The sequence below is a fragment of the Crinia signifera genome, chromosome 1 (assembly GCF_055691185.1).
Source record: "Crinia signifera chromosome 1, ASM5569118v1, whole genome shotgun sequence".
NCBI classification, from domain to species: Eukaryota; Metazoa; Chordata; class Amphibia; order Anura; family Myobatrachidae; genus Crinia; species Crinia signifera.
In genome coordinates this window covers 362,494,967-362,522,684 of record NC_139217.1, presented here as the reverse complement: position 1 = coordinate 362,522,684, position 27,718 = coordinate 362,494,967, and the positions used below count along the sequence as shown (strand labels likewise).

General features: G+C 43.8%; 1 protein-coding gene across 1 annotated transcript in view; it reads left to right on the top strand.

Annotated features, from left to right (window-relative positions):
* ULK1 (unc-51 like autophagy activating kinase 1) overlaps positions 1-24,448 on the top strand; it is a 90,908-nt gene extending 66,460 nt beyond the window's left edge. The window contains exons 14-28 of the mRNA XM_083150146.1: positions 1,827-1,884; positions 2,009-2,095; positions 2,780-2,902; positions 3,029-3,180; positions 3,301-3,384; positions 5,037-5,299; positions 5,742-5,935; positions 6,820-6,935; positions 8,904-9,041; positions 9,408-9,595; positions 11,682-11,860; positions 15,329-15,447; positions 15,659-15,816; positions 16,047-16,182; positions 19,917-24,448. Of these exons, the coding sequence (XP_083006272.1) occupies positions 1,827-1,884; positions 2,009-2,095; positions 2,780-2,902; positions 3,029-3,180; positions 3,301-3,384; positions 5,037-5,299; positions 5,742-5,935; positions 6,820-6,935; positions 8,904-9,041; positions 9,408-9,595; positions 11,682-11,860; positions 15,329-15,447; positions 15,659-15,816; positions 16,047-16,182; positions 19,917-19,972 (2,051 nt within the window). The 3' untranslated portion in view covers positions 19,973-24,448. The remainder of the gene's footprint in view (positions 1-1,826; positions 1,885-2,008; positions 2,096-2,779; positions 2,903-3,028; positions 3,181-3,300; positions 3,385-5,036; positions 5,300-5,741; positions 5,936-6,819; positions 6,936-8,903; positions 9,042-9,407; positions 9,596-11,681; positions 11,861-15,328; positions 15,448-15,658; positions 15,817-16,046; positions 16,183-19,916) is intronic.
* The last annotated feature ends 3,270 nt before the right edge of the window (positions 24,449-27,718 follow it).

Below are 27,718 nucleotides of genomic sequence, written 5' to 3'. Positions count from 1 at the left end.
TGTAAATACAGCACAGTCTATAAAATTTGTTCTATTTATAAAAGTATATCCTGCACCCATTATTTATGTATTTTATTTGTCCATGATTGTTCTCCTAGAAACTTAGGGGGGTATTCAATGTCAGGGGTACGTCTGTCGAGCAAGCTCGACAGCCATGCCCCGTCCCGTGCTCGCTTTGCTTGACGTGAGCTCGGCGGTCGGGATTCAATGTCCCGGCCGCCGAGCGGCGAGAAGGGGGTGTGGCCGCGAGTTGAGGACGGAAATAGACGAGCTCCGGCTGGGAGCTCGCCTATTTCCGGCTTTTCTCGGCAGAACGAGCCCGACAGCTTGTGATGTCGGACTCGTTTTGCGGAGAAACCCTGTTCAATGCTGTCGGGGAAGACAGCATTGAATAGGGCCCCGCAGCCATCTCCCCGTCGGGAGATGGCTGCGGGAGCACGACTCAGATTGCATACCCCCCTTAATCTCCTTAGTACAATGTAGGTGGTGGTGCACATTTCATGTATGGTTTGCTAATTTCTTATTTAAATAATATTTGAATGGTGCACAGGGACTTATCCAATCTCAATACAAAATCAGGTCAACTTATGTTTATGACTTTGCCAATGAGTGCCACTCAAACTGCCGCTGCGTTGCAGACACACCTGTAGGCTATTTCTATTCCACTGCCCCTTAGACTAAATTACCTGAAGTAGACGGAGACCTAGATATGCCTATCTTCAGACTTGTTCAAAGTATAGGCTAGTTAAAGTGTACAATGATGATGATTTATTTAAATAAAAACATATACAATGTTTGGGTTCACAACAGACTCCCATACAACTAAGGCCTACAGGCAATTATGCACATTTATTTCCATGCACACCATGCATTGTAGAGAAGGGCATCCGATTAGCATACCAATGGTCGGTATGCTGGCAGGTGAAATGCCGTTGCCACAATTCCGACATTGGTCAGAACGTAAAGACCGGCGCTGGGCTCCCATCATTCACTCACTATGCTGTGGTAAGGTTAGGCTTTGGCTGCAGGGAGGGAGAGTTAAGGTTAGGCACTAAGGGGTTATTCTTAGGGATAGGATGCAGGAAGAGGACAGTTAGGCACTTAGGGGGAGGGTTAGGTTCATTTTGTATTAAATAAATATTGGGATACTTAATTATGTTAAGTCACATGAGATTTGATCAAATGTGAAGACTCCTTGAGCACTAAATGATTGTTCATTGGGGCCAACACGGATTTGAAGGATGGTATACAGGTTGAGTATCCCGTATCCAAAATGCTCGGGACCAGGAGAATTTTGGATAACGGATTATTCCGTATTTCGGAATATTTTAATATTTCAATGATGTATTTTGAAGTATCTTGCATTTATGCTGTATAAACACATAATATACACACAAATATATTTTATTACCACATAAAATACACACAAACATATTTTAATTGTTCAAAAAACAAGGTTTCAAAACGTGAAACAAAATGTGTGTACGTTCTCAGCACTGAATTTGAATGCCAAGCAATCATTGTCTTGCACATATATAGTGCCAGTTGCATATCATGTCCCCAGTGATGCTGTTACAGATGTCCCCAGTGAGTTTTTAGCAAAAAAAAATTTTTTTTTCACTTTCTGGAATGTCCGTATTTCGGAATAATTCGGATAACGGATATTCGGATACGGGATACTCGACCTGTACTTTTATTATCACATGTTTGTACACATTTGCCTGGCATTTATAGTCCCTTGTACTAGGTATATTTAAGCAAAGGCTATATAAGATGCATTCACATTTTTATTAGCTTTCACTAACCATCTCCTTTTGCTATTGTAGGTGATCATGTAGAAGGTGCAGCAAGTAAACCCATCCAGGACACATTAATGTATAGCAGGTAAGTTAATAATTCTTTGAATTAAGATAATATGTTCTCTCTTCATTGTAGATTAAACAAATGTATACAAAAGCTAATAAGCTAATGCTATGTTTAATAAAGGACTTTTGTCTTTTTTTTCCAGTTCCCTGTTGACATCAACTGGCCTGGAGAGTCGTGCTCGGACACCTTCTCCTACGCTTCCATATAGCTGCTCTCCTAGCCCATCCCGGTAAGAAGAATCACAGCCTCCAACTACAGATATAGGCTCAACGTTGTTGCGATCCGTCCGCTTGTGCATGCTTATCGCACCAAAATTGCACCTGCTGTGCGGAATCGCCATACTCGACATCGCTGCTCGTGTTTCTTTTAGCCACAGGGGCGAATTAGAATAGAATCAACTTTATTGGCCATGTGTGCTTGCGCACACTATGATTTTTTTGTGGATTTCAGTGCAGCATCAAGCAGGGATGAGGGGGGGGGGATGACATTACATACGTTACATTGGGACATTGCATTCTGGGGGAACATGCCCGCCGAGCTGCGCGGCGCCTAGGCAGCCATCAGCGGCGCCACTGGTCGTTGCAGCACCCCGGTGGGAACAGAAGCATGCACGTGGCAATGGTATCACGCCACCTGCCACGTAATTGGCACGTGGGACAGCAACAATGAGTGTAACTAAATCTGTATGCTGCAGGATAAATGTTGAGCTTAGATAGTATCTAACATTTCTATGAACAATAATTGTTAAATACAGTATGTCCTTTGCCTAAGGAAACTTTAATGGTTTAGATCAGCGTTTTTCACCACTGTGCCAAGAGATTGTTTAATGGGTCAGTATTGTACATTTCTGCCATGTATTATTTTGGGGGTTGCTGATGTCACAGCTTATAGTGTACTGGATTCTCTGTTGCAGAATATCTCAGACAACAGGCAGTAGATGTGGTCAGTCTGGGCCCATTCCTGTCCCAACCCAAATTCACAATTATCGGAGGATAGAGCAGAACCTGCAGTCTCCCAATCAGTACATGCCACACAGGTGAGGATGGATGACATACTTATGGTTACACTATTACTGAAAATGACATAAAACTGTCATATTAGATTTCTGCTGCATTATTGCATATTGCTCAGGATTACATAACTTTCAATGTGTTTCTTTTAGAACCGGGATGGTGCGGAAGTCCAGCAGTACTAGTCCTGTCAATTTCATGAGAACAGGAACATCTCCTCCTTTTCCTATGGAGAATGTCTCTGTGCCCACTACCAGGAGACCCTCTTTTGGGGGGGCTAAACCATACTTCCCCTCTCCACAAGGTAAACCACTTCTTTGATTGGCTGCCTTTGAGAAGGTTCCTGTTTAAAGCAATAAAGACTTTGCCTTTTAGGAATATTGTATTAATTTATCAAATACATTTGGTTATATTTATGTCGCAGTGGGAACTATACCTGAGCAACCTGTGCAGCACATGAGCAGAAGCCCTGGAGGAGCAGAGCCTAGAAACAGGAGCCCTGTATATGGTGTGTATATAGCATGAACTATGATGTAAATGCAAGCACATTTCAAGTTACAGTGGGGCAGATGTATTAAGCCTGTTAAAGTGATAGAGTGATAATAAAATGGTGATAAAGTGGAAGGAGATAATACACCAGCCAATCAGCTGTGTTTGGTAAATGACAGTTAGAAGTTGATTGGCTTGTGCATTGTCACCTTCCACTTTATCTCCATTTTATCACTTTACCCGGCTTAATACATCTGTCCCATATGTCATTTTTTTCCCACTTAGTTCTAGCGTATTATAAACATACTGTAGACAGCTATAGGCCCTCTTTTGGCATTTTTTTTAACAGCATTTTTTTTCACAACATAACAGCAAAATATACCTGTTGCAAGCGCTAGGTAATGGTTTTATTGTGTGTGGTAAATGGTAGTTAATACTAATCATTCTGAGTCACTTAGTGACTCAGCCCTTCAGTCACGCATGCACAGGCACATTAGTTGTCAACACACACGCAAGTGTTTATCCAGTACTAGGTAGGAACAGCTCTTGAGAGATTTACGTAAGATTATCTGCCTTTTAGTAGGGTCCAAATCATAGGTGATATGATTGAAATCTAGTCTGCCTATAACAGGAGTAATGTGTCATTATGCCTCTGTGACGGATGTCAGGTTAGCAGTATGTACTGTATAGGGGTTTTTGCTGACCTTTAGTAAGCTGATGTCCCTGGCCCCTCCCACTGGCCACTTGCCAACAATGCCCTGGTACAACATGTTGAAGGGGAGTATCGCAACAAGCTTCCTCACAGGTACCTGGAATTACTTGCACCACAATCTCTCACTAAAAAAAAATCACAGGTTGCTGTTTAACATCAAAATAAAAGTATGTCATTTACTGAGATATAATTGAACAGCAACTTGGTATGTGATTACCTTTGTGAGTGTTGTCATGTGTTCATCTATTCATACATTAAATAATTCCCCATAACTTGTGCTGGCACAGGGGCCTGGGCACTGGGCCACAGCTAAACATTCAGCAATGGGATTTTGGCAGGTGTGGATCATTAAATCGACAGCAATTAATTTGACAATCAATAGGTTGAATAGGTCGACATGTAAAAAAGGTTGACAGGCTGGTCGGCACAGGAAAAGGTCAGCATGTGATTTATTAGTTTTTTGGTGTCTGTGTACAAATCTGCCGACATGGACTTTGTATATATGTACCACGTCGGCTTGATTCACTCGCCTTGCTTTGGTTGACCTATTGGCTGTCAACCTAATTTACTGTCGGCAAATTGACCGGATTCCATTTTGGCTGGCTAGTGCAAATATATTAAATGAGCCTTATTTCATTTATTATTATTATTATTATTATTATTATTATTATGTTTTACCAGCTATTTCTATTGTTCTTACATATTCTGCAGCGTAAAGCAATTTACCTACTAGTACATGTTTGGAGGTAGGGAGGAAAGCCAAACAAACATTGGGAGAGTGTACAACTCCATACAGTTAGGCCAGGGACCTGGATGAGGCCTCGGTGCTGTAATGCTAACAATACAACTATCTGTTATACTCACCTGTGCTTATGCATGAATTATGTTTTAAGTTTCAAGAAATGAAATAGAATACCTCATACCACAGCAGATACCATTATGCTTTATGTGTTTCTTAGGTATTCCCGTGCCTACACAGAGTTCCTGTGGAATGGGATCCCGTCTTCATAGTGCCCCAAACTTGTCTGACCTACAACCATGCCGGCAGAAAATAAAGAAACAGTTGTCAGATCCTGTGATGCCTAGGCATGTCCACGCACAGCCTAGTCCTCCCCAGCAGATTCACGGCCTACAGTCCAGTCGGCCTCTCAGGTCCTCCCCCAAGTTGTCAGAGTTCATGCAGAGAAGTCCCCTCCCTACTATCCTGGGCTCGCCCACAAAGGTGAGGAACCTCAATAAAAACATCAGTGGCTAACATTAAACGTTCTTTACCATCTTTTCTGAGCAAAATGTGTTTGATTCTGCTTTAAAGCAGTTGTTTTAGTATGACTAGGGATAGTGTGCTCTGTTTGGTTTCCCACATGCCCTTCTTGACAGGAGAAAAGATAATTTAGTCCGAGCCCTTGAGTAAGAAACCAGCTACTGAAGCATCAATGTCATTAAAATGGCTTGTGGCAGCTGAGGATGCAAGCGTTCTATTCTGCTCGGTTGCTCTTGACCTTGTTGGAGCTTCTCCAGGCTCATATGTCTGTACTTCTAATGCTGTCTTGTAATAATATTTAGCTGTTATTTGAATTGACAAATATGCAGTTACTTCACAAGTGTAGGAATGAAAATCCACAGGCTTCTTCCTAATGATGTCTTACGCTTTCTTGCCTCTGCAGAGTATTTCACCGTTTGAATTCCCCAGGGGGACCAGCTCCCAGAACCTGCTGACTCTATTCGCTCACCAGGGAATAATGGTTCCCCCCACGCGAAACAAGACCCTTCCAGACCTGAAGAATGTGGGTCAGTACCAGTGCCAGCAAGCTGGATTGGGTCTGCGTCCTATGGAGGAAATGAAGGGTCCTTTTGGCAGGTAATACTTATGCAATATATACTTGTCACAAGAGTGTCTTAAGGTGTGTGCACACGGTGCAATTGCCTTGCGATTCGGTCCCATTTCGATCAGGATCAAATTGCACGGCAAGCAAGAGCATTAGATTTTGACTACAGGTATATATTAAATCAAAGTTGCAGTTACTTAGATGAACATGGGTCATTGAAGTAACCCTGAGGTTAATCGGGATGTCCAGGAAATCACGCTGCTGGAACCAGTTAAGCTGTGGACAATGACTCGGCATACCTAGAAAACTGGGCAGATACACCCCCACTTTCTTGACAGCTGTTTGGTTCCGCCTCCAAATACAGCATATAAGTCATGTTGCAGCTTTTGGGGCTCTGTGAGCGACATTACGGAGCCAGAACTGCACATGTTCAGCGCGGCTTTAGCACATGCACAGATATAATAACATCAGGTTTATGTACATCTTTGAATGAGGCCCAGTGACTGGAGTAAGTAGCACATTGTGGGTCTATTACAGCTACTGCTGATCCACAGTAAATAGAGTGTTACTGATTCAGGGGTGCACGTAGCTAGAATCAGTGGTTTTGTACACGGTGCACATGCGTAAATATGCTAATTTCTCAGATACCGTCTTGTGCACAGAGATGCCCATTGCTAGCGTCTCACATTCACCGCTCACCCACATAAGTGGAAACAGTCAGACCTCAGAGCAACACTATAGTTTCTCACACAGAGCGGCTGTCCTGAGACATCTGGTGGCCAACGCTGCGCAAAACACTTGAATCCCCCCCCCCCCCCCCCCCCCGATAGAGATGAGGAGCGGCAATAGCCTTTAATTATATAGGATATTTTGTTGAGCATTATCATTTGGAGATTTCTTGTCTGGTTTTCTGCAGGTCTCTCAGCACTGGACGACTCACCGATCTCCTGCTTAAAGCAGCATTTGGAACACAGGCTACTGATATTGGCAGCACAGATAGTCTCAATGTGGAAAAACCCATGGAGATAGCAGGTGAGCTGACATCACATGCTACATAACCATGTTGTTTATGTCATGACTTTTTGCCCCATTCACTTCTCACCATGTTGCGGGCTCGGTTGCGTTTGCTCTCGACACCTATTCTATTCTCCCTCTATGGGGGTCGTGGACCACCACAAGGGAAAATAGCCTGTGTAAGTCGGGATTCTGACAGTCGCGGCTCCGATGTCGGAGAAACAACCGTCAGAAACTCGACTGTCAGTCACTCATCCGGCACTGACTAACGAGAGTAATGGTATGAGTTTTGGGAGCAGATACAAGTGAGTGATCTATAAATTAAATTAGGGGATTCGTCAATGGAGAAGTATTTGGGGGTTCTGCTTGATTGTAGACTTAGTGGCACTGCCCAGTGTCAAGGAGCAAATTAAGTAGTAGCATGCATAAAGAGGGGCATAGAGGTGAGGGAAGACAGTGGGCCAGATGCACTAAGTTTCAAAAAGTGATAACATGGAGAGTGATAAACAGCCAGCCAATCAGCTCCTACATGCTATGTCACAGACTGGGTTTGAAAAAAAATGTCAGGCAGGAGCTGATTGGTTGGTTCTTTATCACTCTCCACTTTATCACTTTGTGAAGCTTAGTGCATCTGGCCCAGTGTCATTTTGCCACTGTATATATCATTGGTACAGCCTCATCTCGAATACAGTGTATAGTTCTGGTCACCACTCCGTTAAAAGGACATATTGGAACATGAAGAAGTTCAGAGAAGAGCAAAAAATTGACTAAGGGTTTAGAGTCATTGGGTTACGAGGGAAGGCTAGCCAGGGTAGGTATGTTTACATTAGAGAAGAGGGAATATGATTAATATATACAAATACATAAAGGGTCAATACAGCGAACTAGCAGCCTATCTGTATACCAGAAGGACTGTACCCAGGACACGCGCTCACCTCATCAGGGTCATTTACACTGCAGGACCAGGGCCGGTGCCACCACTAGGCAGTGTTAGGCATTTGCCTAGGGCGCCGGCCACTGGGGGGCGGTAGTTGGGAGCAGGGCAGGAGGGAGAGCTGGAGGGAGAGCTCGCTGCGCTGTGTGCAGTTCAGTCCCGATGCATGTTAACTGACCTTTTCCTCCACCCGCACCGCGTACAGCCGCTCAGCCGGGCAGCGTCTGAGGGTGAGCCAACTGCTCAGCGCTGAGCGGCGGTACACGGTGCGGGTGGAGGAAAATGTCAGTTAACATGCACCGGGACTGAACTGCACACAGCGCAGCGAGCCCTCCCTCCTGCCCGCTAAGCCAGACCTCCAGCTCTCCCTCCCGCCCGCTGAGCTAGACCGTCACCCGAGGTCCTCCTGAAGGGTGAGTAGCACGGGGGCCGTATCCCTCTCCCCCCCCCAGATCAGCACGCCGCCGGCGGCATCACGCATCACCCCCCCCCCCAGGAGCAGCACGGCGGCCGTATTCCTCCCCACCCGTAGAGCGGGTGAGCGCCGGGGCGCCTCCCCGCCTGGGGCGCTTCGGCGCCTTGCACCGGCACTGTGCAGGACATCACTTATAGGTTGAACTTTTTTCAACCTCACAAACTATGTTACTATGATTAGAAAGCATTCAATGTTCTGCTGGTGGCACTTAGCTTATTTCTCTGCCTTTTGCTAAATTAGAGGTGTTAGATTGAGCATCTTTCTATACTTTTAATGGGGACACCTTTTGAATCTTGCAGTTACATCTGTAGGCAGACAACAAGCAACATCATAAAATCTACAGGAAAGTTGCACATTATAAAGACGGTTCCACCTTCCCTCACTCGCATGAATGGTTTAAGATATAAGCTAAATTCATTTAAAAGTAAAATTACATTTGCATTCTGTGAGGTGTTTTCTATTAAAAATTAAACTTTCCAGCTATAATTGAAATTTATAAAGTGATTACTAATCTCCAGTCTTACAGTTTGCATTAATGTAACTGAAAACATAGGTAAATTATTCCCTGTTCTTCTAGCTCCCTTAATTAGTTTTGGAGGAAACCTGCACTGTGGTGCACAAGGCTCGGTCAGCCCAGCGCCGGTTATCTTCACTGTGGGGTCTCCACCTGATGGCACCACCCCTCCCCAGACAACACGAACGCGGCTGTTCTCTGGTAAAAATCTGTGTAGATTATTGTATTATGTTCTATGTCTAACATTAGGGGTGAAATTTAATAGGATGAGAGATTCAGAAAGTGAGAGATTTGGTAAGAAATCTTCAGTTTTTTTAAAGCGGCAATCATTTACAATGCAAAATCAAACTGGTTTTGAAATGTAAATGATAGCTGCTTTAAAAAAACTGGAGATTTCTTACCAAATCTCTCACTTTCTGAATCTCTCATCCTATTAAATTTCACCCTATGTTTCTATATACTTTCTTCTCTCTGGTATTCTATTTCTTTTTTGTTTTTTCTATATCAGGCCCTCTTACCTAGTACAACTTATAAGACTTTCTGTTATTTCCCCTGCCCTCCTCACAGTGGGGTCATCTAGCTCCCAAAGTTCAGCTGGTTCATACACTGGCAGACATCTTGTGGTTGGCACTGGCGGCGAGACATTTGAAGCGCCATCTAGCCTCAGATACGCATTTCCTGAAACCGGGACAGCAAATACTGAAGGAGTTGTGATGTTTGAAGTGCCTGAGCTTCCTGAAGAGACTCTCATGGAGGTAAGGACATTTTTGAATATTATATTATATGAGGGAATAATGAGGTAGAGTCAAAATACCATTTACATGCTACAATGACCGTAACCTGTACCCAACAGTTAATACAGGGAAACATTTGAAGTGGTAAATGACTTTTATGTGACATCAAATAATGACACATTATAGTTTTCCTGTCCTTCCTATTAATAGACCTCATCAGAGAACTCCTATTTCCTGTGCACGCCCTTCCAGACTAAACACATCATTTTATACACCGATCCAAACCACCAGGAGTTCAATAACAAGTCACAGGAAAAACTTTCCATGTGCAGCCAGATTCATGGGAAACATCAGCCCATAGAGCTGTGCCCAGAGTGCTCACTCGGCAAGAGCACATTATGAGCAAGTAGCTAATTAGGTCATGTTTGGTCAGGTGCTGAGTGGTGAAAACTGCTGCATGCATTTCCTCTCCTCTGTCAGAATACAGCCGCTCTAGCGTGCTCGCTCTCTCTCTATATGTGTGATCTGAGCAGTAAAAGTACGAGCAAATGGTTTCTGTAGGAAAAATTCCTCTCCGTGCATTAAATATATGGGTCATGTGGCCTTGCCACACCATAGCAATTACAAATTAAGGGGAAGATGTACTAAGACATGGAGAGTGATGAGCACCAACAAGTCAGCATGTTACAGGCTGTGTTTGAAAATTGACTGGAGCTAATTGGTTGGTAGTTTATCTCTCCCCATTTTATCAGTCTCCAAGGCTTAGTAAATCTGCTTCATAGTCCCAACCCTGAAGAACAAGAGAAGTAGTATTATTTAGCTGTTTATTTATAAAGAACTGAGACAGATACTGAAAATTACATCATAAATTATACCATTGAGTTACATTGCCTGCATGAAACAGCCACCCTGCACAGCACTTCTATATTACGCAGCCACTTAGGACACAGTCACCCTGCGCAGCCCTTCTATATTACACAGCCACTTAGGACACAGTCACCTTGAACAGCACTTCTAGATTACACAGCCACTTAGGACACAGTCACCCTGCACAGCACTTCTAGATTACACAGCCACTTAGCACACAATCACCCTGAACAGCACTTCTATATTACACAGCCACTTAGCACACAATCACCCTGCACAGCACTTCTAGATTACACAGCCACTTAGCACACAATCACCCTGCACAGCACTTCTATATTACGCAGCCACTTAGGACACAGTCACCTTGCACAGCACTTCTAGATTACACAGCCACTTAGGACACAGTCACCCTGCACAGCACTTTTAGATTACACAGCCACTTAGGACACAGTCACCCTGAACAGCACTTCTAGATTACACAGCTGCATAGGATGCAGTTACACTACACAGCACTTCTATATTACACAGCCACTTAGCACACAATCACCCTGAACAGCACTTCTAGATTACACAGTTGCATAGGACACAGTCACCCTGCACAGCACTTCTATATTACACAACTGCATAGGACACAGTCACACTACACAGCACTTCTACTGTATATTACACAGTTGCATCGGATACAGTCACCCTGAACACACATCTATATTACACAGCTGCATAGGACACAGTCACACTGCACAGCACCTCTATATTACACAGCTGCATATGACAGAGTCTCCCTGCACTGCACGTCTATATTACACAGCTGCATAGGGTACAGTCACCCTGCACAGCACGTCTATATTACACAGCTGCATAGGACACAGTCACCCTGCACAGCACTTCTATATTACACAGCTGCTTATGACAGAGTCTCCCTGCACGGCACATCTATGTTACACAGCTGCATAGGGTACAGTCACCCTGAACACACATCTATATTACACAGCTGCATAGGATACAGTCATCCTACACATGGTCATTTTTCTATTTATTTTTATTTGCTACTCTGTCATTGTATTGGTTTCCTCTGAAATGTCAGAGCTGCTAATCCAGGATCCAACAAGACAATTGTGCATTTTACTGTATTTACAAAAAAAAGACTAACCACAATTTCAGTCAAAATGGGCTCAATGTATATACGTTAGGTGTGTTTCTCATTCCCTGGCAATAAATGTGGATTATTAATCCTTTGCAGCAAGAGCACACGGACACTCTGCGCAGCCTTCGCTTCACATTGGTCTTTGCCCATTCTGTTATGGAGATTGCCTGCCTCAAAGGGGGCTCCATGGACGTCAGTGCTTACGTCACATCTGAGTACCAGATGCAGGAGAGTGTTGTGGCAGATCAGATCAGCCTTCTGAGCCGGGAGTGGAGGTGAGCTTGTCTATGGGGAAAATAAAATGTTATTGGGATTGATGGGCCTATTTTAGCATGGATCGTTATTTGGAAAAATCAGACATCAAGCGAATATCGAATGACTGCGTATGCGTACCATATGCATTGCACATGCACAAGGGAATATAGCGACTGAAAATGTGTATGGATCTTAAATGCAATGTGGCCAGAGCTTGTCTGACAGGAAGCCGGCATTTGGGGGGTGGAAACTTGTTTATTTCTGGGTGTGTCTGGAAAAACGCAGATGTGCCTGGGCATTTTTTAGGAGGGTCTGTGACATCAGAGCTGAACACTAACCCTGCCTCAGTCACAGATTAGTGGAAGCCTCAGACCTAATGAGATTTGCAGAGACAGCAAAGTCTCTTTGATGTTTTGGGAACGGAGTATGGATATGTGACTGGAAAGGGACGTTTTTTTTTTTCTTTCTGCGTATTCACTGATTAGCGATCCATGCTGCATTAGGCACTATGTCATAATAGAACTGGGATCATATTACAGTGTAGCGTGATTCCATCAGTTCAGTTCAAATTCATTTGAAAAAAGTTTGTATATTTTGCTTGCTTCCTATGCATGTAACTAGTACATTTACGTTAATGAGAAGTATTGGGTGTGCTTTAGCCATAACCACATAGGGCCTGTGAGATTGTATGCAACTCGTAAGGTGCATGTGTTACACAGAGTGTACAAAGTTACAAAGGGCGGAATGTACTAAAGGAACACTGCAGTGAAAACATGAATTCAGGGGTTTTACTGCATTTCATATGTACTAAGTCCTGGAATGCCCTCTTAAAGATGTGTAGGGCTTTCGCTGGCACTGCTCTTTTGAAGCCTATAAGATTCTTCTTTCTGCATCCTGCTGCCTCAGCAGCCCAGCACCGCTCACTCTGGCCCACCACTACTCCTGTGTTGGCAGCATCCCAGTAGGCTCACAGATCCAGCAACCTTCTCCTCCCTAGCAACACAGGCCACTCTCCAGCTTCTCTTTCTAGGTGCATGCTGGGACTCACTGCAGACATTACCGCCTCTCCTGATCTCTCTCCCTCTATCCTCACTCACATCTCCAACTGTCTCTCTGCTGTCTACTCTTGGATGACTCAGCGCTTCTTTAGACTTAAAATATCAAAGACTAAGCTGTCATCTTCCCACCCTCCTGCATAAAACCTGACCATCTCTCATCCTAACCTACTGTTTATATCCACTTCTTCCCCTTCTGTGTCACCCCTGTCTGTCTAACCCTCCCCTTTTAGAATGTAAGCTCTCACGAGCAGGGCCCTCTCTCCTCATGTGCCTTTCTTAGAATATATACACCTCTGCCACCCTGATGATTGCTTCAGTGTCCTGTCCCCTGATGCAACTATCCATATTAACCATGTACTTGTCCTAAACTGTCTTGTAATGTAATTTGTTATGTGTTTTTGATTATAACTATGCTCTGTAAAGCGCTGCGGAATCTGTGTGCGCTATATAAGAAACTGTTAATAAATAAATAATAATAATAAATAAGGGGCTCCTGGGTCTAGGAGGTGAAAAAAGACCTGCAGAAAGCTCTCACCTGGCGGCGATGACAGCTTTGCAAAGGGCAGTTCTTTTCAGAGCTGTCAGTCGCGATACTAATGGCATATGCTAGTATATAAGCGATTACTACCACTGTGATGTTTGGTGGAATGTACTCCGCAACCTTTGTACATCGCACCCTATGTCTGTTGAAAAGTGTAGGGTGTTCCGATTTTAACAGGTCATTGCAGATTGTGGTTATACAGTCCTCTGGGGTGGGGGTGACAGGCTTTCCCTATTAGCTCTCCTCACCTATGAGGGTGCTTGTAACTCAGTCCACTGCCCATGAGAGGTACTCTCCCATTTTTCTAGTAAGTCCATTTTATGGGCATGTTATGGAAGTGTGACAGGTGTATCAGAGAAAGTGGCTGTGCACATAGACACAATACTGGAGACATATGTGGACACATGGATGTACACAAATAAAGGGCTTTGGAGCTGCATTTGTATAAAGTTGTGGACAGTCTGCCGCCAGTATGCTGCGCTGCAGTAGCTTCTGTGACCACCACTGAATCAGGCTCTCTGTGGGCCAGATGTACTACGCTTGAAAAGTGATAAACTGGAGAGTGTTAAACTAGCAGCTAATCAGCTCATAACTGCCATGTCACAGGCTGGGTTTGAAAAATGACAGGTAGTAGCTGATTGGTTGGTGGTTTATCACTCTCCATTTTATCACTTTTCTAGCTTTAGGGGGGTATGCAATGTCATTCGAGCTCCCGCAGCCATCTCCCAACGGGGGAGATGGCTGCGGGGCCCTATTCAATGCTGTCTTCCCCGACAGCATTGAACAGGGTTTCTCCGCAAAACGAGTCCGACATCACAAGCTTTCGGGCTCGTTCTGCCGAGAAAAGCCGGAAATAGGCCTATTTTCGTCATTAACTCGCGGCCACGCCCCCTTCTCGCCGCTCGGCGGCTGGGACATTGAATCCCGACTGCCGAGCTCCAGGCGAGCTGACGAGAACGGGACAGGGGCACGGCTGTCACGCTAGCTCGACAGCCGTGCCCCTGACATTGAATACCCCCCTAAGTGCATCTCGCCCAATGTCTTAATGATTGCACTGTTCATAGAGGAGAACTAGGATGCCAGAAACTAGGAAGCTGTAGTAAGAATAAAGAGTGTTGCAAGGGGTGTAACCCATTCCTGTCCAAGACTTTTATGGAAAGTGTCCCATACAGATGTGTCCACACTAACCTGTTATCACATCGCTTTATTTGACTCGCCACAGAATGTCCCCCTTATAGGCAACTTTGAAAACAGCTATGATGTGACACAAACATAGATAAATTAAGGTATAGGTATTCCTTGGTGATCCTGGAGTCAGTGGCACCCGGCACATTGGAAAACTCCCCAAGCATGCCCATAAAGGGGGCATGCCTTCACATCCTGATCCCCAATAACATCACTCCAGAGGTGTGCCCAGTATTCCTGGAGATGTTAGGCAGCCACCAGAGACGCATCTGACTACACTGCCTGCACTGTGACAGGAGCTGGGTGCTAAAGGAATGTCACAGTGCAGCATCCGGATCCCGTCATTAAGTAGGAGGCAGTGTTTTGGTGTCACTCCTCAGCTGGTGACACCCATACGGCTCGCACCCCCTAGTGACCCCACTGTAGGTACAGTGCTACCAATGACGGAAAATCATATGGTGCATAAAGGATGATTGAGGACACAATTCTATAGGTTACTATGCATGGTTATGGTCTAGGTATGACGAAATGTTTTTTACAGCCTTCAGATAAGATTAGTTTATTGGTTTGTACACGTCTGGTTCTGTTTTGCAAGATTTACCAAAGCCTATTTAAGGTCTGTTTAATACCCACTTTAGGCATTTATTATATGTGCTCCTCCAGAAGTATACTGTAAAACCCATTCGTTATGTGTTTCTCCTTAGTTATGCAGAACAGCTGGTTCTATATCTCAAAGCAGCAGAACTTCTCTCAAATGGGCTGCAAACTGCCATGGAGCAGGTTAGGACGGGCAAACTGTGTCTCTCGTCTACTGTTAAACAGGGTAAGTGTTTGCCTGTGCACTCTGTATGTGTGTATTTTACTGCAAGGACAAATAAGCTCTTTATCCAAAAATGCTGATTACTCTACTGCTTTACCTATGTTAGCACATCCAAGTAAACATGACATTTAATGCACACTGTTGACCTCCGCTTGTGAGATAGGGACATTGTGGACAGCTGCTGACAGCAATATTTTGGTTTAATGCTTTTTAGTGGTGAAGAAGTTGAACGAGCTGTACAAATCTTGCGTGTCTTCCTGTCATTGCCTGAATGTACGGCTCCAGAGGTTCTTCGCTGATAAACAGAAGCTGATGGATCGAATCAACAGCATCACAGCAGAAAAGCTCATCTTTAGCTATACTGTCCAGATGGTGAGCAGCAGCAAAATCACTGCAGACATGCAAACCATTCAGGGGCAGATGTATGAAGCAGTGATAAGGGGGGAGAAGTGATAAAGTGCCTGGTACTTTATCACCAGCCAATCAGCTCCTGACTGTTAAGTTACAGGCTGGGTTTAAAAACAGCCAGGAACTGATTGGCCGGTGATAAAGTACCAAGTGTCTAATCTGCTTGAGACTGAATCCTAGTGTTGTGTCTGCAGGTGCAGTCTGCAGCCCTGGATGAAATGTTTCACCATCGGGAAGATTGCGTGCAGCGATATCACAAAGCTCTGCTATTGATGGACGGACTGCTGAACTTTATGACTGAACAAGGAGATATAGAGAACATCAGCAAATGTAAGTCTGCATTTGACCCCCACGTGGTGTATAAAGCCATGTCCATGCGTAGAGAAAGCAAGTCTAAAGCTGGCCATACACTAGGCGACTTCTCCGAGTAGAGATGTCACCCGCGATCCCCTCTTGAGGTGCCTGGGAACCTCCTGGGTTACAGGACCGCATACGATATAATACGTGTGATTGTACATGGCTTCCTCACTCACTGATATATATACCATACATCTCTGGGGAGTTGGAAATGCATCTGCTTCTCACTCCCCTCTATCCTGCTGTCATACATAAGTCAGATACCCGCCACCATTATAAACACAGACATTAAAATAGTTCTGGACATATAGTGGTGGCTATAGCCTGGTCAAATGTAATTGGATGAGCATTTGTTGGGAGATAGAACTTCTGACATTATACTGAATAAAGGAAACCTAAAGTATCCTTTCACATAATAAAATGGTCTACATCAGGTATTCTCAATTCCAGTTCCTCAGTATCCCACAACATGTCATATTTAATAGCAACTAAGGTTTTACTATGGTGGCCAAGCTAGGACATAATTCATGTGAGATAGCTACAAAGTAAAGTTGGGTACACACTAGACAATGTGTGTACCCGACAACCTTGCAGGAGATGGGACCCAGCAGGGAGCTGGCATTGGTAAAGTGCATACACACTTGGCGATGCCAGCAGTGACGGCAGCAGCCATGTTGCATTTGTCAGCATGGCCCTTGCTAGCAAAGTCTACTGTTGGTCCTGCATGCAGGGCTTACAGAGGATACCACATCGTCAGCAGCAATGTGGGTACACAGTAGATCAGGTCTGGCACACTTGTAGCTTTCCAGCTGCTTAAAACTACACATTCCAGTATGCTTAGCGAAACTGTAGCAGGGCATGCTGAAAAGCCACACTGCACTAGACGATGTGCCCGATATATATGTCCATCCGATCCTGGATTATTCAGTTGAAAACATACTTTTACAATATGGTGATTAAATTAGTAAAATATTTTACTATGTTTGTCATAAAATGACTGCTTATGCAGAACATCAGGGGCGAAATGTAATAGGGTGATTTTTGGACATGTGCGATTTTGGGTCAAAAACGGCCGAAATCGCACATTTTCCGAAAATCGCACATTTAATAGGTTGAAAATCGCGGTAAAAAATAGCACTTTTTACTGCGAAATCGCACTTTTAGAAGTGCGATTTTTAGTCACATTTCAATTCGCATCCAGATGTTTTCCCATTATAAAGTACGTATACAACTCGCAAATGTAATAGGGTGTGATTTTTGGTAAATGTTACCAAAAATCGCAAAAAAAATAGACCAGGTTCTGACAGGTGAATTTGACAGAACCATGCACAGATCATTGAGATCTGTGCATGGTCCTGTTAATAAAAATGTGTAAAAGTGTTTTTATAAAAAAAAAACGGCGTAGGGTCCCCCCTCCTAAGCATAACCAGCCCCGGGCTCATTGAGCCGGACCTGGTTCCAAAAATACGGGGGGACAAAAAACATAGGGGTCCCCCGTATTTCTGAAACCAGCCCCGGACTCTTGGACCGGTCCTGGTTCCAAAAATACGGGGGACAAAAAATCTGGGGGTCCCCCGTATTTTGAAACCAGCACCAGGCTCCAACAGCCCACGGTGTCATGCCACAGCCGGGGGACACTTTTTATACAAGGTCCCCCGGCCAAAACATGAGCACCGTGGCTGGTCAGCCTTAGACGGGGTACCTGGAGGAGTGGGGACCCCCCCCAATAAAGGGGTCCCCCCCCCCCAGGCTTCACCCGTCCAGGGCTGAAGCCCGGGGCTGTCACCAGCGTCCGTGGCCAGTGGACGCCGGCCTGATAGGGTTAAATCGATCATACGTTACATTGCTTTATACCGGAGAACTACAAGTGCCAGCGGACCTCCCCCGCATGCTGGGACTTGGAGAACCACAAGTCCCAGCATGCGGGGCATTAATGGGCCCGCTAGGACTTGTAGTCCACCTGTAAAAAGAATGTTTATAAAAAACACACACAGAGAGAAGTAAAAGTTTATTACACACACACACCTCACTTTTACACCAGCGTTACTTACCATTCCAGGATCCAGCGCTGGTCTGGCTGCTTCACAGCCGGCTCCCCCCACACTGACAGGCAGCAGGGAGAACCGGCTTTCTCCGTTGCCTCTAACAGCTTCTGTAGCGCTGTTCCAGCGCTACAGAGGCTGAGAGCGCGATTGGCCGATACATCTCCATGGAGATGCATAGCTCAGTCCTGATTGGCTGAGCTATGCGTCTCCATGGAGACGCATAGCTCAGCCAAACGCGCTCTCAGCCTCTGTAGCACTGAGTCCCCCAGACCGGGACTTAATCCCGCCTACAAGCCAATGATGGTCCAGCATGGGGGTTTTCCCGGACCATCATTGGCTGGTAGGCGGGGCTAAGTCCCGGTCTGGGGGCGGAGCCCCTGATGTAAACAGAACACCGGAGGACGGTGATCGTGGGGAAAATGCTGCAGGGCTCCCGGGGAAGCGCTGAAGACGTCTGTGGTGAGTATGATTTCTCTCCACAGCCTCCCCTCTGGATTCTACTGGACAAGGGGACCGAAGCTTTGTGTCAACATAGGTGAGTATGGATGAATGGGCTTGGTGTGTATTAAAGTTGTACTGTCTGTGTGTGTGTGTGTGTGTGTGTGTGTGTGTGTGTGTTTATTTAACTATTTGTAGTACTGTGGGACTACTAGTCCCAGCGGGCCCTTTATTGCCCCACATGCTGGGACTTGTGGTTCTCCAAGTCCCTGCATGTGGTGCAGGCTTGCTGGGACTCATAGTTCCACAGCAATACACAATAGGATTTTATCTATTTTTTTTACACCATTAATCAGCTCGATGCCCACAGCCCAGGGGCATAGAGGACAGCCCCGGGCTTCAGCATGGGCTGGTAAGTTCTGGAGGGGGGGGACCCCTTCTTTGGGGGGGTCCCCACTCCCCCAGGGCCCCTGCCCATGCTGACCAGTCAGAGGGCTGAATGCTTTGGCCGGGGGGACTTGTATAAAAAGTCTCCCCCCGGCTGTGGCATTACCCTGCTGGCTGGTTGGGCCCGGTGCTGGTTCTTGAAATACGGGGGACCCCCAGTCATTTTGTCCCCCGTATTTTGTGAACCAGGACCGGCCCTTGAGCCTGGTGCTGGTTTTATAAAATCATGGAAACCCCAACTTGATTGTTCCTTTGATTTTATGAAACCAGGACCGGCTCTTTGAGCCTGGGGCTGGTTATGCTCAGGAGGGGGGACCCCACGCCGTTTTTTTTTTTTTTTATCCAAACTCGCATATATGAAAATGCGCACATTTTCATGACTGAAAATGCGCACATTTTCATGACTGAAAATCGTCCGAAATCGCGGCAAATCGCATTTTTTTGCCGCTAATTCGCATCTCATTACATATGCGAATTCGCGGCAAAAAACTCGATTTTTAAAGGTGCGATTTCTGGCGAGTTTGGAACTCGTCCAAAAATCGCACCCTATTACATTTCGCCCCAGAAGTCACCTCAGCCTTCTGCGACTGCAAAAGTACATGGCTTACTGCTCCATGTTTTATTTGGTCAATGAACTTATCCAAATCTTTTAATATGCAGTATATTGCAAGAATGTTTGTGTAATTCCCCAGGAAACATTATATCAAATGGCAATTATATTTTTTATAGGTCACCTACAGTATTGATTCTATAAGTGTTTTGTATCTTTCCTCACAGGTAAACTCTGCATAGAACGCAGACTGTTTGCACTTCAGGGCAGTATTTGTGCATGAGCCTCATCCCGCCATCTTGTGTCTGGCCTACTACAGAAGAAAAACAAATGAAGCAGGATTTCGTGTCTAAATGAATCAGCAGCATTTCATCACTTGCAAATAGCAGTTACTGTTGAAAATCAAGTGTCTCTATAGTCTAGGGTGAACCTTTTCCTTCAGCAATAAATGTTACTCGCTGTCCCCTAATTTGCTGAAAGAATGGCATATGAATCTTCTTCATAATGGATACCTCTCCTGGTAAAATGGCCGGATTATCATAAGTGCTACAAGGTTGTGAAATTAGGACACCACGCCTATTAAATATGACAGGAAATTCTGTATCACAAAAACTATATAGTTTGGTAGCAGAATATTCCGGCCAAGCCGAATTGGAAGTGGTATGACCGAGACCTGAACTCAGAAACTGGATGCACCTTGCTTGTCCTGCACCTTCATTTCCTTCTGCAGGCATCACTTTAAAGTTTTTTTTTTTTGCACAATTCCAATTAAGTGAAAGTCTTTCTAGTGATTTGTGGATCAAAGTCCTTTCATTTAATGAGCACTATTACAATTTATGGACGGGGAGGATAATATATATTCTTGCACGAATCTCTACGCCCACCAACGAGGGAGATGGAGTAATCCCGAAACCTTTTCTTTCCAAGGCTTGGAGCTACAAAGAATTTGTACAGAACTGAATCTCTCTCCCTGGCTTTATATCAAATAGCAATTAGAATATACTGGGATGTTGTCACCTGTTATCATGTGTCTTTTCCCTGTAGTTGGAAACACAATCGTAACCATGGCCCACCTGAGAACTCCTCAGAGCTTCTTTCCTTGACACGTTTCTTTAAGCTATCCTGCGCTTTCAGTGTGACAAGTGTGCCATCTTGGAGCATACACCTAATAGAGAGAGTTAGGCTGCATTTTCTGGTAGCAGGTGATACTGTGTCCAGAGGACAGTGCAGAGATGGTCAGTATCATTTGGGCGCACGTTCTCAATATACACAGATTTTATCTTGCACTTTAGAAATAATGACAATTTGAGAACGCCAACCAAAGCTCTGAGAACATGCCATATTAATAATGCCAGTGCATTAAGGTGGCACGTTTCTTCAGAAATTGGCATGAGGCTAAATGAAAATTTGGCAGGTAATTATTAGCCAAGGCTTCTTCTCTAGTCTCCTTTCCTTTTGTAATACACTACCAGTGTATATAATTTAGTGTACATAAGATATATATATATGTATATAATGTAGATTTTACTGTAAATTGCAGTTGCTCGCCCACATTGTTGCATTGTCTTCCTACCAACAGAAAACTTCATTATCATTTGTGAGCTTGTGTTCATCCACTTGTATGCAACACAGAAAACAGTTGTTCAGTCATCGCTGCTGTCCCCTTTGTGCTTATACTGATGATGTCATAGACTGGAAGTACAAAGCATGACACCTGGCAGAATTGTGGACCTGTATAATACCTATAATAAAAGGATTTTACATTCTGTATGGCAGCTGCCACTAACATGGGGATGTTGCCACTTCCGAGCTCCTTTCCACCCTAGCACATGCAGTTTGGTTCACGTAAGGATTTGTCTCTATGGATCCATAAAAGACTTGCAATATATAATTATTATGGCCATAATACCAACCCAGGAGGCAAAGTGACTCTGAATCATCAGCTGAAACCTTTACTGCTGTGATGGACAAAATAAACTCCTTTCACGGTGGAAGCCTTTGGGATCTGGATTGAGCTGCTGTTGTGTAAAAAGGTCTCTGCTGAGATCGGGAAGTATTACTCCATAACTCGTGGTTTACAGGTCTTTTTATGCAGCTTTGGTCATTTTCAGAGAGTGAACAATTACACATTAGCTAGGGTAAAATCACCTCGTATTGTCAAGCAAACCTGACTGATGATTAGAATCAGAATAAACATTAGAAGGTTATATATAGTATTTATGGTGTTCATGCAATTTCAGGCTATGGGGCCGGCAGGACCCCAAATTCCTGTTCAAAAGAGCAGTGGGTAGCCACGCTCAGTAGCGCAAATAATTGCAACCTATTCGTTTGAATAGTGAACCCCAATAACGCACCGCTGCTTCTACAGTTTTGTTTATCAATACTTGAAATTGTAATGTTTTTGGTCAATAAGCATTAAACCCTATTATGCCAGAAGAGACCTAGCAATTGATCAGTTTTCCAGGAGCAAAGCTTTTTTTTCTTTTGCTGTTAAATATTAGAAGGCCTCTGGCTACGAGGGTGATGTAGATGTATTTTATTTGCCATTAGTTGGATTGCATTTTTTTTGTTTAAGTTTTATGTTATATGTTTTGTTTCTTCAAAGATTAAGTATTTATTGCGTGTTAGCCAAAAATACAAAAATATATATAAAAAAAAAAACAAATAAATCTGAAATGTCCAAAAGTTTTTTTAAAAAGTGCCCTTTTGAACTAATTTGCTAAAATAGTCTTAACAGACTATTGCATAAGCAGGAAAGTGATATGTTCATTAAGCCTCTTACCTTTCAGGCTTGTAAAGGATAATCGAAAATTGTTCTGTTGCTTCATGTGTGCTTTGTGTGGTATGTGAATAGGGTTGCCACCTGTTGTTAATGGCAAAACTGAACAGGTACAACACCAGTACGGTAGAAAGCAAGGGTGTGTCATGCTGTAGAAAAAATAATACAATTGGTATACTGCAATATGGCAAAATATGTGGGTGACTTTCTAGTACAGTGCTTTTGTGTCCACTAAGGCCCCAATGCAGTGCAGAGCGTATTCTAATTTCTGATGAACACCAGGTAAAATGTGGGGCATATACCGACCCTGTAAAATACAGATTATATTAAGGCTTACCCTTGCCGCCGTAAAATGCCATTTACTTTGGATGATAACTAAATCATATGTCCCCACTACACCGAGGGCATTGCAGAGCTTATCTTGGTGACCAGTTCTGCTCACCACCAATCCAAAACACTAATGGTGTGTACACACGGTGAGATTCCTTTGTTATTCGACTTGCTATGCAAGTCATGTGCATTTACATACAATTCATGCTGTCTGCATTAGATTTCCATTATATAGTCATTGCTGCCCTGTCTATCTGGGTTTCAATTTGTGCTGTGCGGGAACGCACATCGTGATCGCAAGGTAAAAAACCTGTGCAATCTGCATGCAATCCCGATGCGATTTTGACTATAAAGACCATCTCATGCCGGATTGTACCGTCTGTATACACCGGGTGTGGTATAGGGGTCCGACAGTCATTATCCCGACAGTCATTATCCCGATGTCGGGATTCCGACTGGCCAGACACAGACAGCATGGCGAGCGCAACAAAGCCCCTTGTGGGCTCGCTGCGCTCGCCATGCTGCGGGCTCGGTGGCTCGCTAAGCGAGCCACCTATTCTATTCTCCCTCTATGGGGGTCCTGGACCCCCATGAGGGAAAATAGCCGACGGCCGTTGGGAACCCGGCTGTTGGTGTTTTGACAGTCGGGATCCCGGCGTCGGGTGAATGCCTGTCGGGATCCCGACTGTCGGGTATTATATGGCAAAAAGTGCACTTTGTGGGAGTGTCATTCATTTAGTATAAACCTAATAGTGCTAAGAAGCTGGAATTTATTTCCAGAAAAGGTGCACCCTAACCCATGGTGCAATATAGTTTCTGATGTCACAAATGTTTAGTGACAGCCAATCAGAAGAATGGTCACATATTCTACAGCAGAGAGCTTTCCCCTAATAGGTAGCAATCAGCTCACTGTGTGGTTGTGTCAATCAGTTCCCTGCTTTACTAAAACCTGGACAGTGAATAGGAAACCAGACAAAGCCTCACATACTGAACTGTCCAGGAGAAAATTATACAGGTGGCAATCCTATGTGTGTGTGTCCAAATGGAAATTGTTTGACAAAATGTGTTTTGTTTATATTAAAGCCTTATTATTTCAGTGCAGGGCATTGTTTTAGTCTTTCTGGCAGATGACTGATGGGTGAGTGATAGAAGTGATCGGTACCTTCCCTTCTTTGTTGTGGAATACAAAGTTAGCTTTTATGGCACAAACTTTTAGAACGACTCTGCTGGATTGAGTCTTGATTGCCTTTCGCTGGTTTGTTGCTGACTCTCGTTATGGTTAAAAGGTTATAATGATGATTTCTGATCTTAGCCAGTTGCACATGTAGATGTTGCTTTTGAACTAGGCTTCCCAGCACACTGCTTTCTAAACACTTTATTTGTGAAAATGTTTATGTAGATGCTTCGGCGAAGAACACTTGGTTTTAAAAAAAATAAATTGAGATTGGATATACTGTATGCTTTTATATAAAAAAAAATAAAAAAAATTAGACCCAGTGGAGATAGTGCTTGAGATAAGATGAGTGTGCTGCTTGGTTTTTATTTTCTTCTATTTTGTTTGTTGTGTATTGCATTGATTTTCTTTTATTTGTATACCTTCAATAAGAAAATGTAAAAATAAAAAAAAATAAAAAACTGATTTGATCACTTTTTTCTATACATTTTTATTATAATCCTATTCATTTATATAAAACATAAAAAAAACCCTCAAGGTATCATATATGAAGACGAGGAACTAAAATATGTTCAATGTTACTCTGCAGATACATTATAGTGCTCTAATTCAGTGGTTCCCAAACTGTGAGCCATGGCACCAAGGGGTGCCTCAGGGAATTTACAGGGGTGCCCTGAGGTGGTGACCCGTGGCCAATTAAAATTATTTGTGGTCAACGTAATAGGCAAAACTTGTGCTGGTGGCTTCCAGTCATACAATATGTGGACAAACAGAAGCAGCTCCTGTCCCTCATAACATAACATAGATTTGCCACCTACAGTACATATATTTGTCATAAATGTAAGCAGAGCCAACATGCTATATTGCCATCATGCAACATGAAAACATTTATTCAAAGAAATTCCGTGTAAGGTATGTATGCAATAAAAACACTTAATTGAATAAGCAAAATATTTAGTAAAACAAATCTTAGCTACAGGTGATTTTCAGTTAGTGTCACACTCTGTGGAGTTCCAGCGGCTTTAAAGCTGTGTACACACGGGGGCGATAGGGGCTGAAATCGCTGGAAATATGGTCGCAGGCGACCATATTGTTAGTGATGGAAGTGTGCGCGCTCCCGTTTTCAGCCCCGTTCTAATCGCTGGTCGCAGGAGCTTGCTGATTACCTCTGCGGCACCGCCGGCAGAGGTTACCTTTCATCAGCGACCATCTCTGGTCGATGATGAAAAGGAGAAACTGAGCAATATATTGTTCAGCCATATATTGCTAGCAATGTATGGCTGAGCAATATATCTCCCCCGTGTGTACAGGGCTTAAGGCCCCCATCCACTAGGGCGGGCTATCGCATGCAATACCCCGCAAACTCACCCGGCAGCTGCGCGGCAGGGTCACATATGATACATTGTATGTGGTCCTTTTGCATACAAATGATGGAAATTTACCAATATGGGAGTTCTATTTCAGATGGGATGTTGCTATGGGCAACCAATTAGATTATATCTATTATTTTTTAAAAGGTGCTAAATAAATAAGAAGTAAATACTGATTGGTTGCCCATAGCAACATCCCATCTGAAATCTAACTCCCATATTAGTATAATATAACTCCCATCCCCCCCCCAACATTTCACATAGAGACATTTCACATAGTAACCAATCTACTTCTACTGTAGCTAGAATTTATAGTACATTCAATACGACGAACAGATCGCATCGCATGCCATGCACCCGATGGCATACGATGCGACGCGATTTTGACCCCCTATACGATCAAAAATGGGTGCTTACAATGTTAAATGCACCCCCACGCCACCCCCCCCACTATAAACGTGAACCCGAAGCGTGGCGAGCGCAGCGAGTCCGCGAGGGGCGGCGGTACGTGTCCTACGACCTTTTCATACCCCCACTATCCACGTCGGCGTGGAGTTGAGAATAGAATAGTGTGGTGAGCCACCGAGCCCGAAGCTATTCTCAACTCCACGCCGACATGGATAGAGGGGGTATGAAAAGGTCGTAGGACGCGTACCGCCGCCGCTCGCTGCGCTCGCCACGCTTCGGGTTCACGTTTATAGTGGGGGTGCATTTAACATTGTAAGCACCCATTTGGGTGCTTAACATTGTATAAGCACCCATTAGGGTGCTTATACAATGTTTAATCGCATCGTATGGCATCGTATGCCATGTACAATGGCATACAATTTCAAAATTGTATGCCATTGTGCACTATCGTACGACGTCGCATCGCATACCATCGTATGCGTTATGGTATGCGATGCGATGGGCGCCGCCAAAATACACAAGTACCGTACATTCTATAAAATTATAGGAATAATCTAATTGGGTGCCATGGGAACCTGGAAATGTTTTTCTAGAAGGTTTGCTATAAATCCCCCATGTCCCTTGAAAACACACCTGCATTAGAATAACTTATGAAACCCATACCATTAACCATTTCCTCACAATTATGAAGGGAGTAATCATAGACAAAATGTCTCCCGATTACTTTCTTAATCTGTGGCAGCATAAGGAAGACAGAAAAAGGACTCTCTCTTTTTTTGGGGCACAACTTGTATATGATATGATTTTGATTTGTTTAAAAATTAACTTTTATTATTTTTAGTTAAAATATATGAGCCAATAATATAAAAGTTAATTTTTAAACAAATCAAAATCATATCATATACAAGTTGTGCCCCAAAAAAAGAGAGAGTCCTTTTTCTGTCTTCCTTATGCTATACTATATTACTCTCTAGGGAGCACCTCCACATACATGATTAATCGATACGACTGTATCCAGTATACTCTTTTTCATTGTGGAACATCATATTAAATCACACTTATTTCTCTGAGTAATTACAGTGGATACTTGTGCACGGACAAAATTCCCCCTTTCCCTTTTCCCCATACTAAGGTTAATCTGTGTCAGGTAAGGGAATGTCCTCAAATCAGTGTCCATTGGAACTTTTTGGAGCAGAAGACACATACCGATAGGAAAGATAAGAATATTAATGGATTAATCCAAGGCACTACAATACTACCTGGCCAGGCTTCCTGGCAAATGCAATCAATATGGGTCTGGCATCGGGGCTCATTACCGGAAACCCAGAAGTCATAGCATATACACAATTATATATGACTCCAACAAGATGAAGTGAGTCTAAGGCTGAGGACACAACAGACATTGTTGCACCAACAGAGTATATGATTTATGTATACACACTTACCAATCAGTTACCCAATACGCTGGTCAGGACAACCAGCTGGGAGGACATAGGAATTGATGCACTCAGCTGTAAAGTCAGCCCGTGCAGCAAGTGTTTATGCAGTCGGCGGACCACCAGTAATCCCAAATATGCTGATATATCGGCATTGGCTGTGCTGCATAGGGAATACAATATGTCTATGAACAACATTGTTTGAAGACATATCAGGTGCACACACATGCTTTGTGTGTACCCAATGTGTACACCAATTTATATGCTCTAGGTTCCATTAACACATATATATATATATATATATATATATATATATATATATATATATAGGCTTGGATATCGGCACTCTCCCCTCCGGTTAATGATAATAAGAAGAAGCCAGGTGCCCTCCGGGGTATTCAGGTAGGTAGTGAGGTGTAGATGGCGGCACTCACGGCGAATGAAATAACTCAAGCAACAGCAAAGAGGAAGCTTAACGTTTCAATTCTCGACAGGAATTTTCATCAGAAGCAATGTGACAGTAAAAGATAAT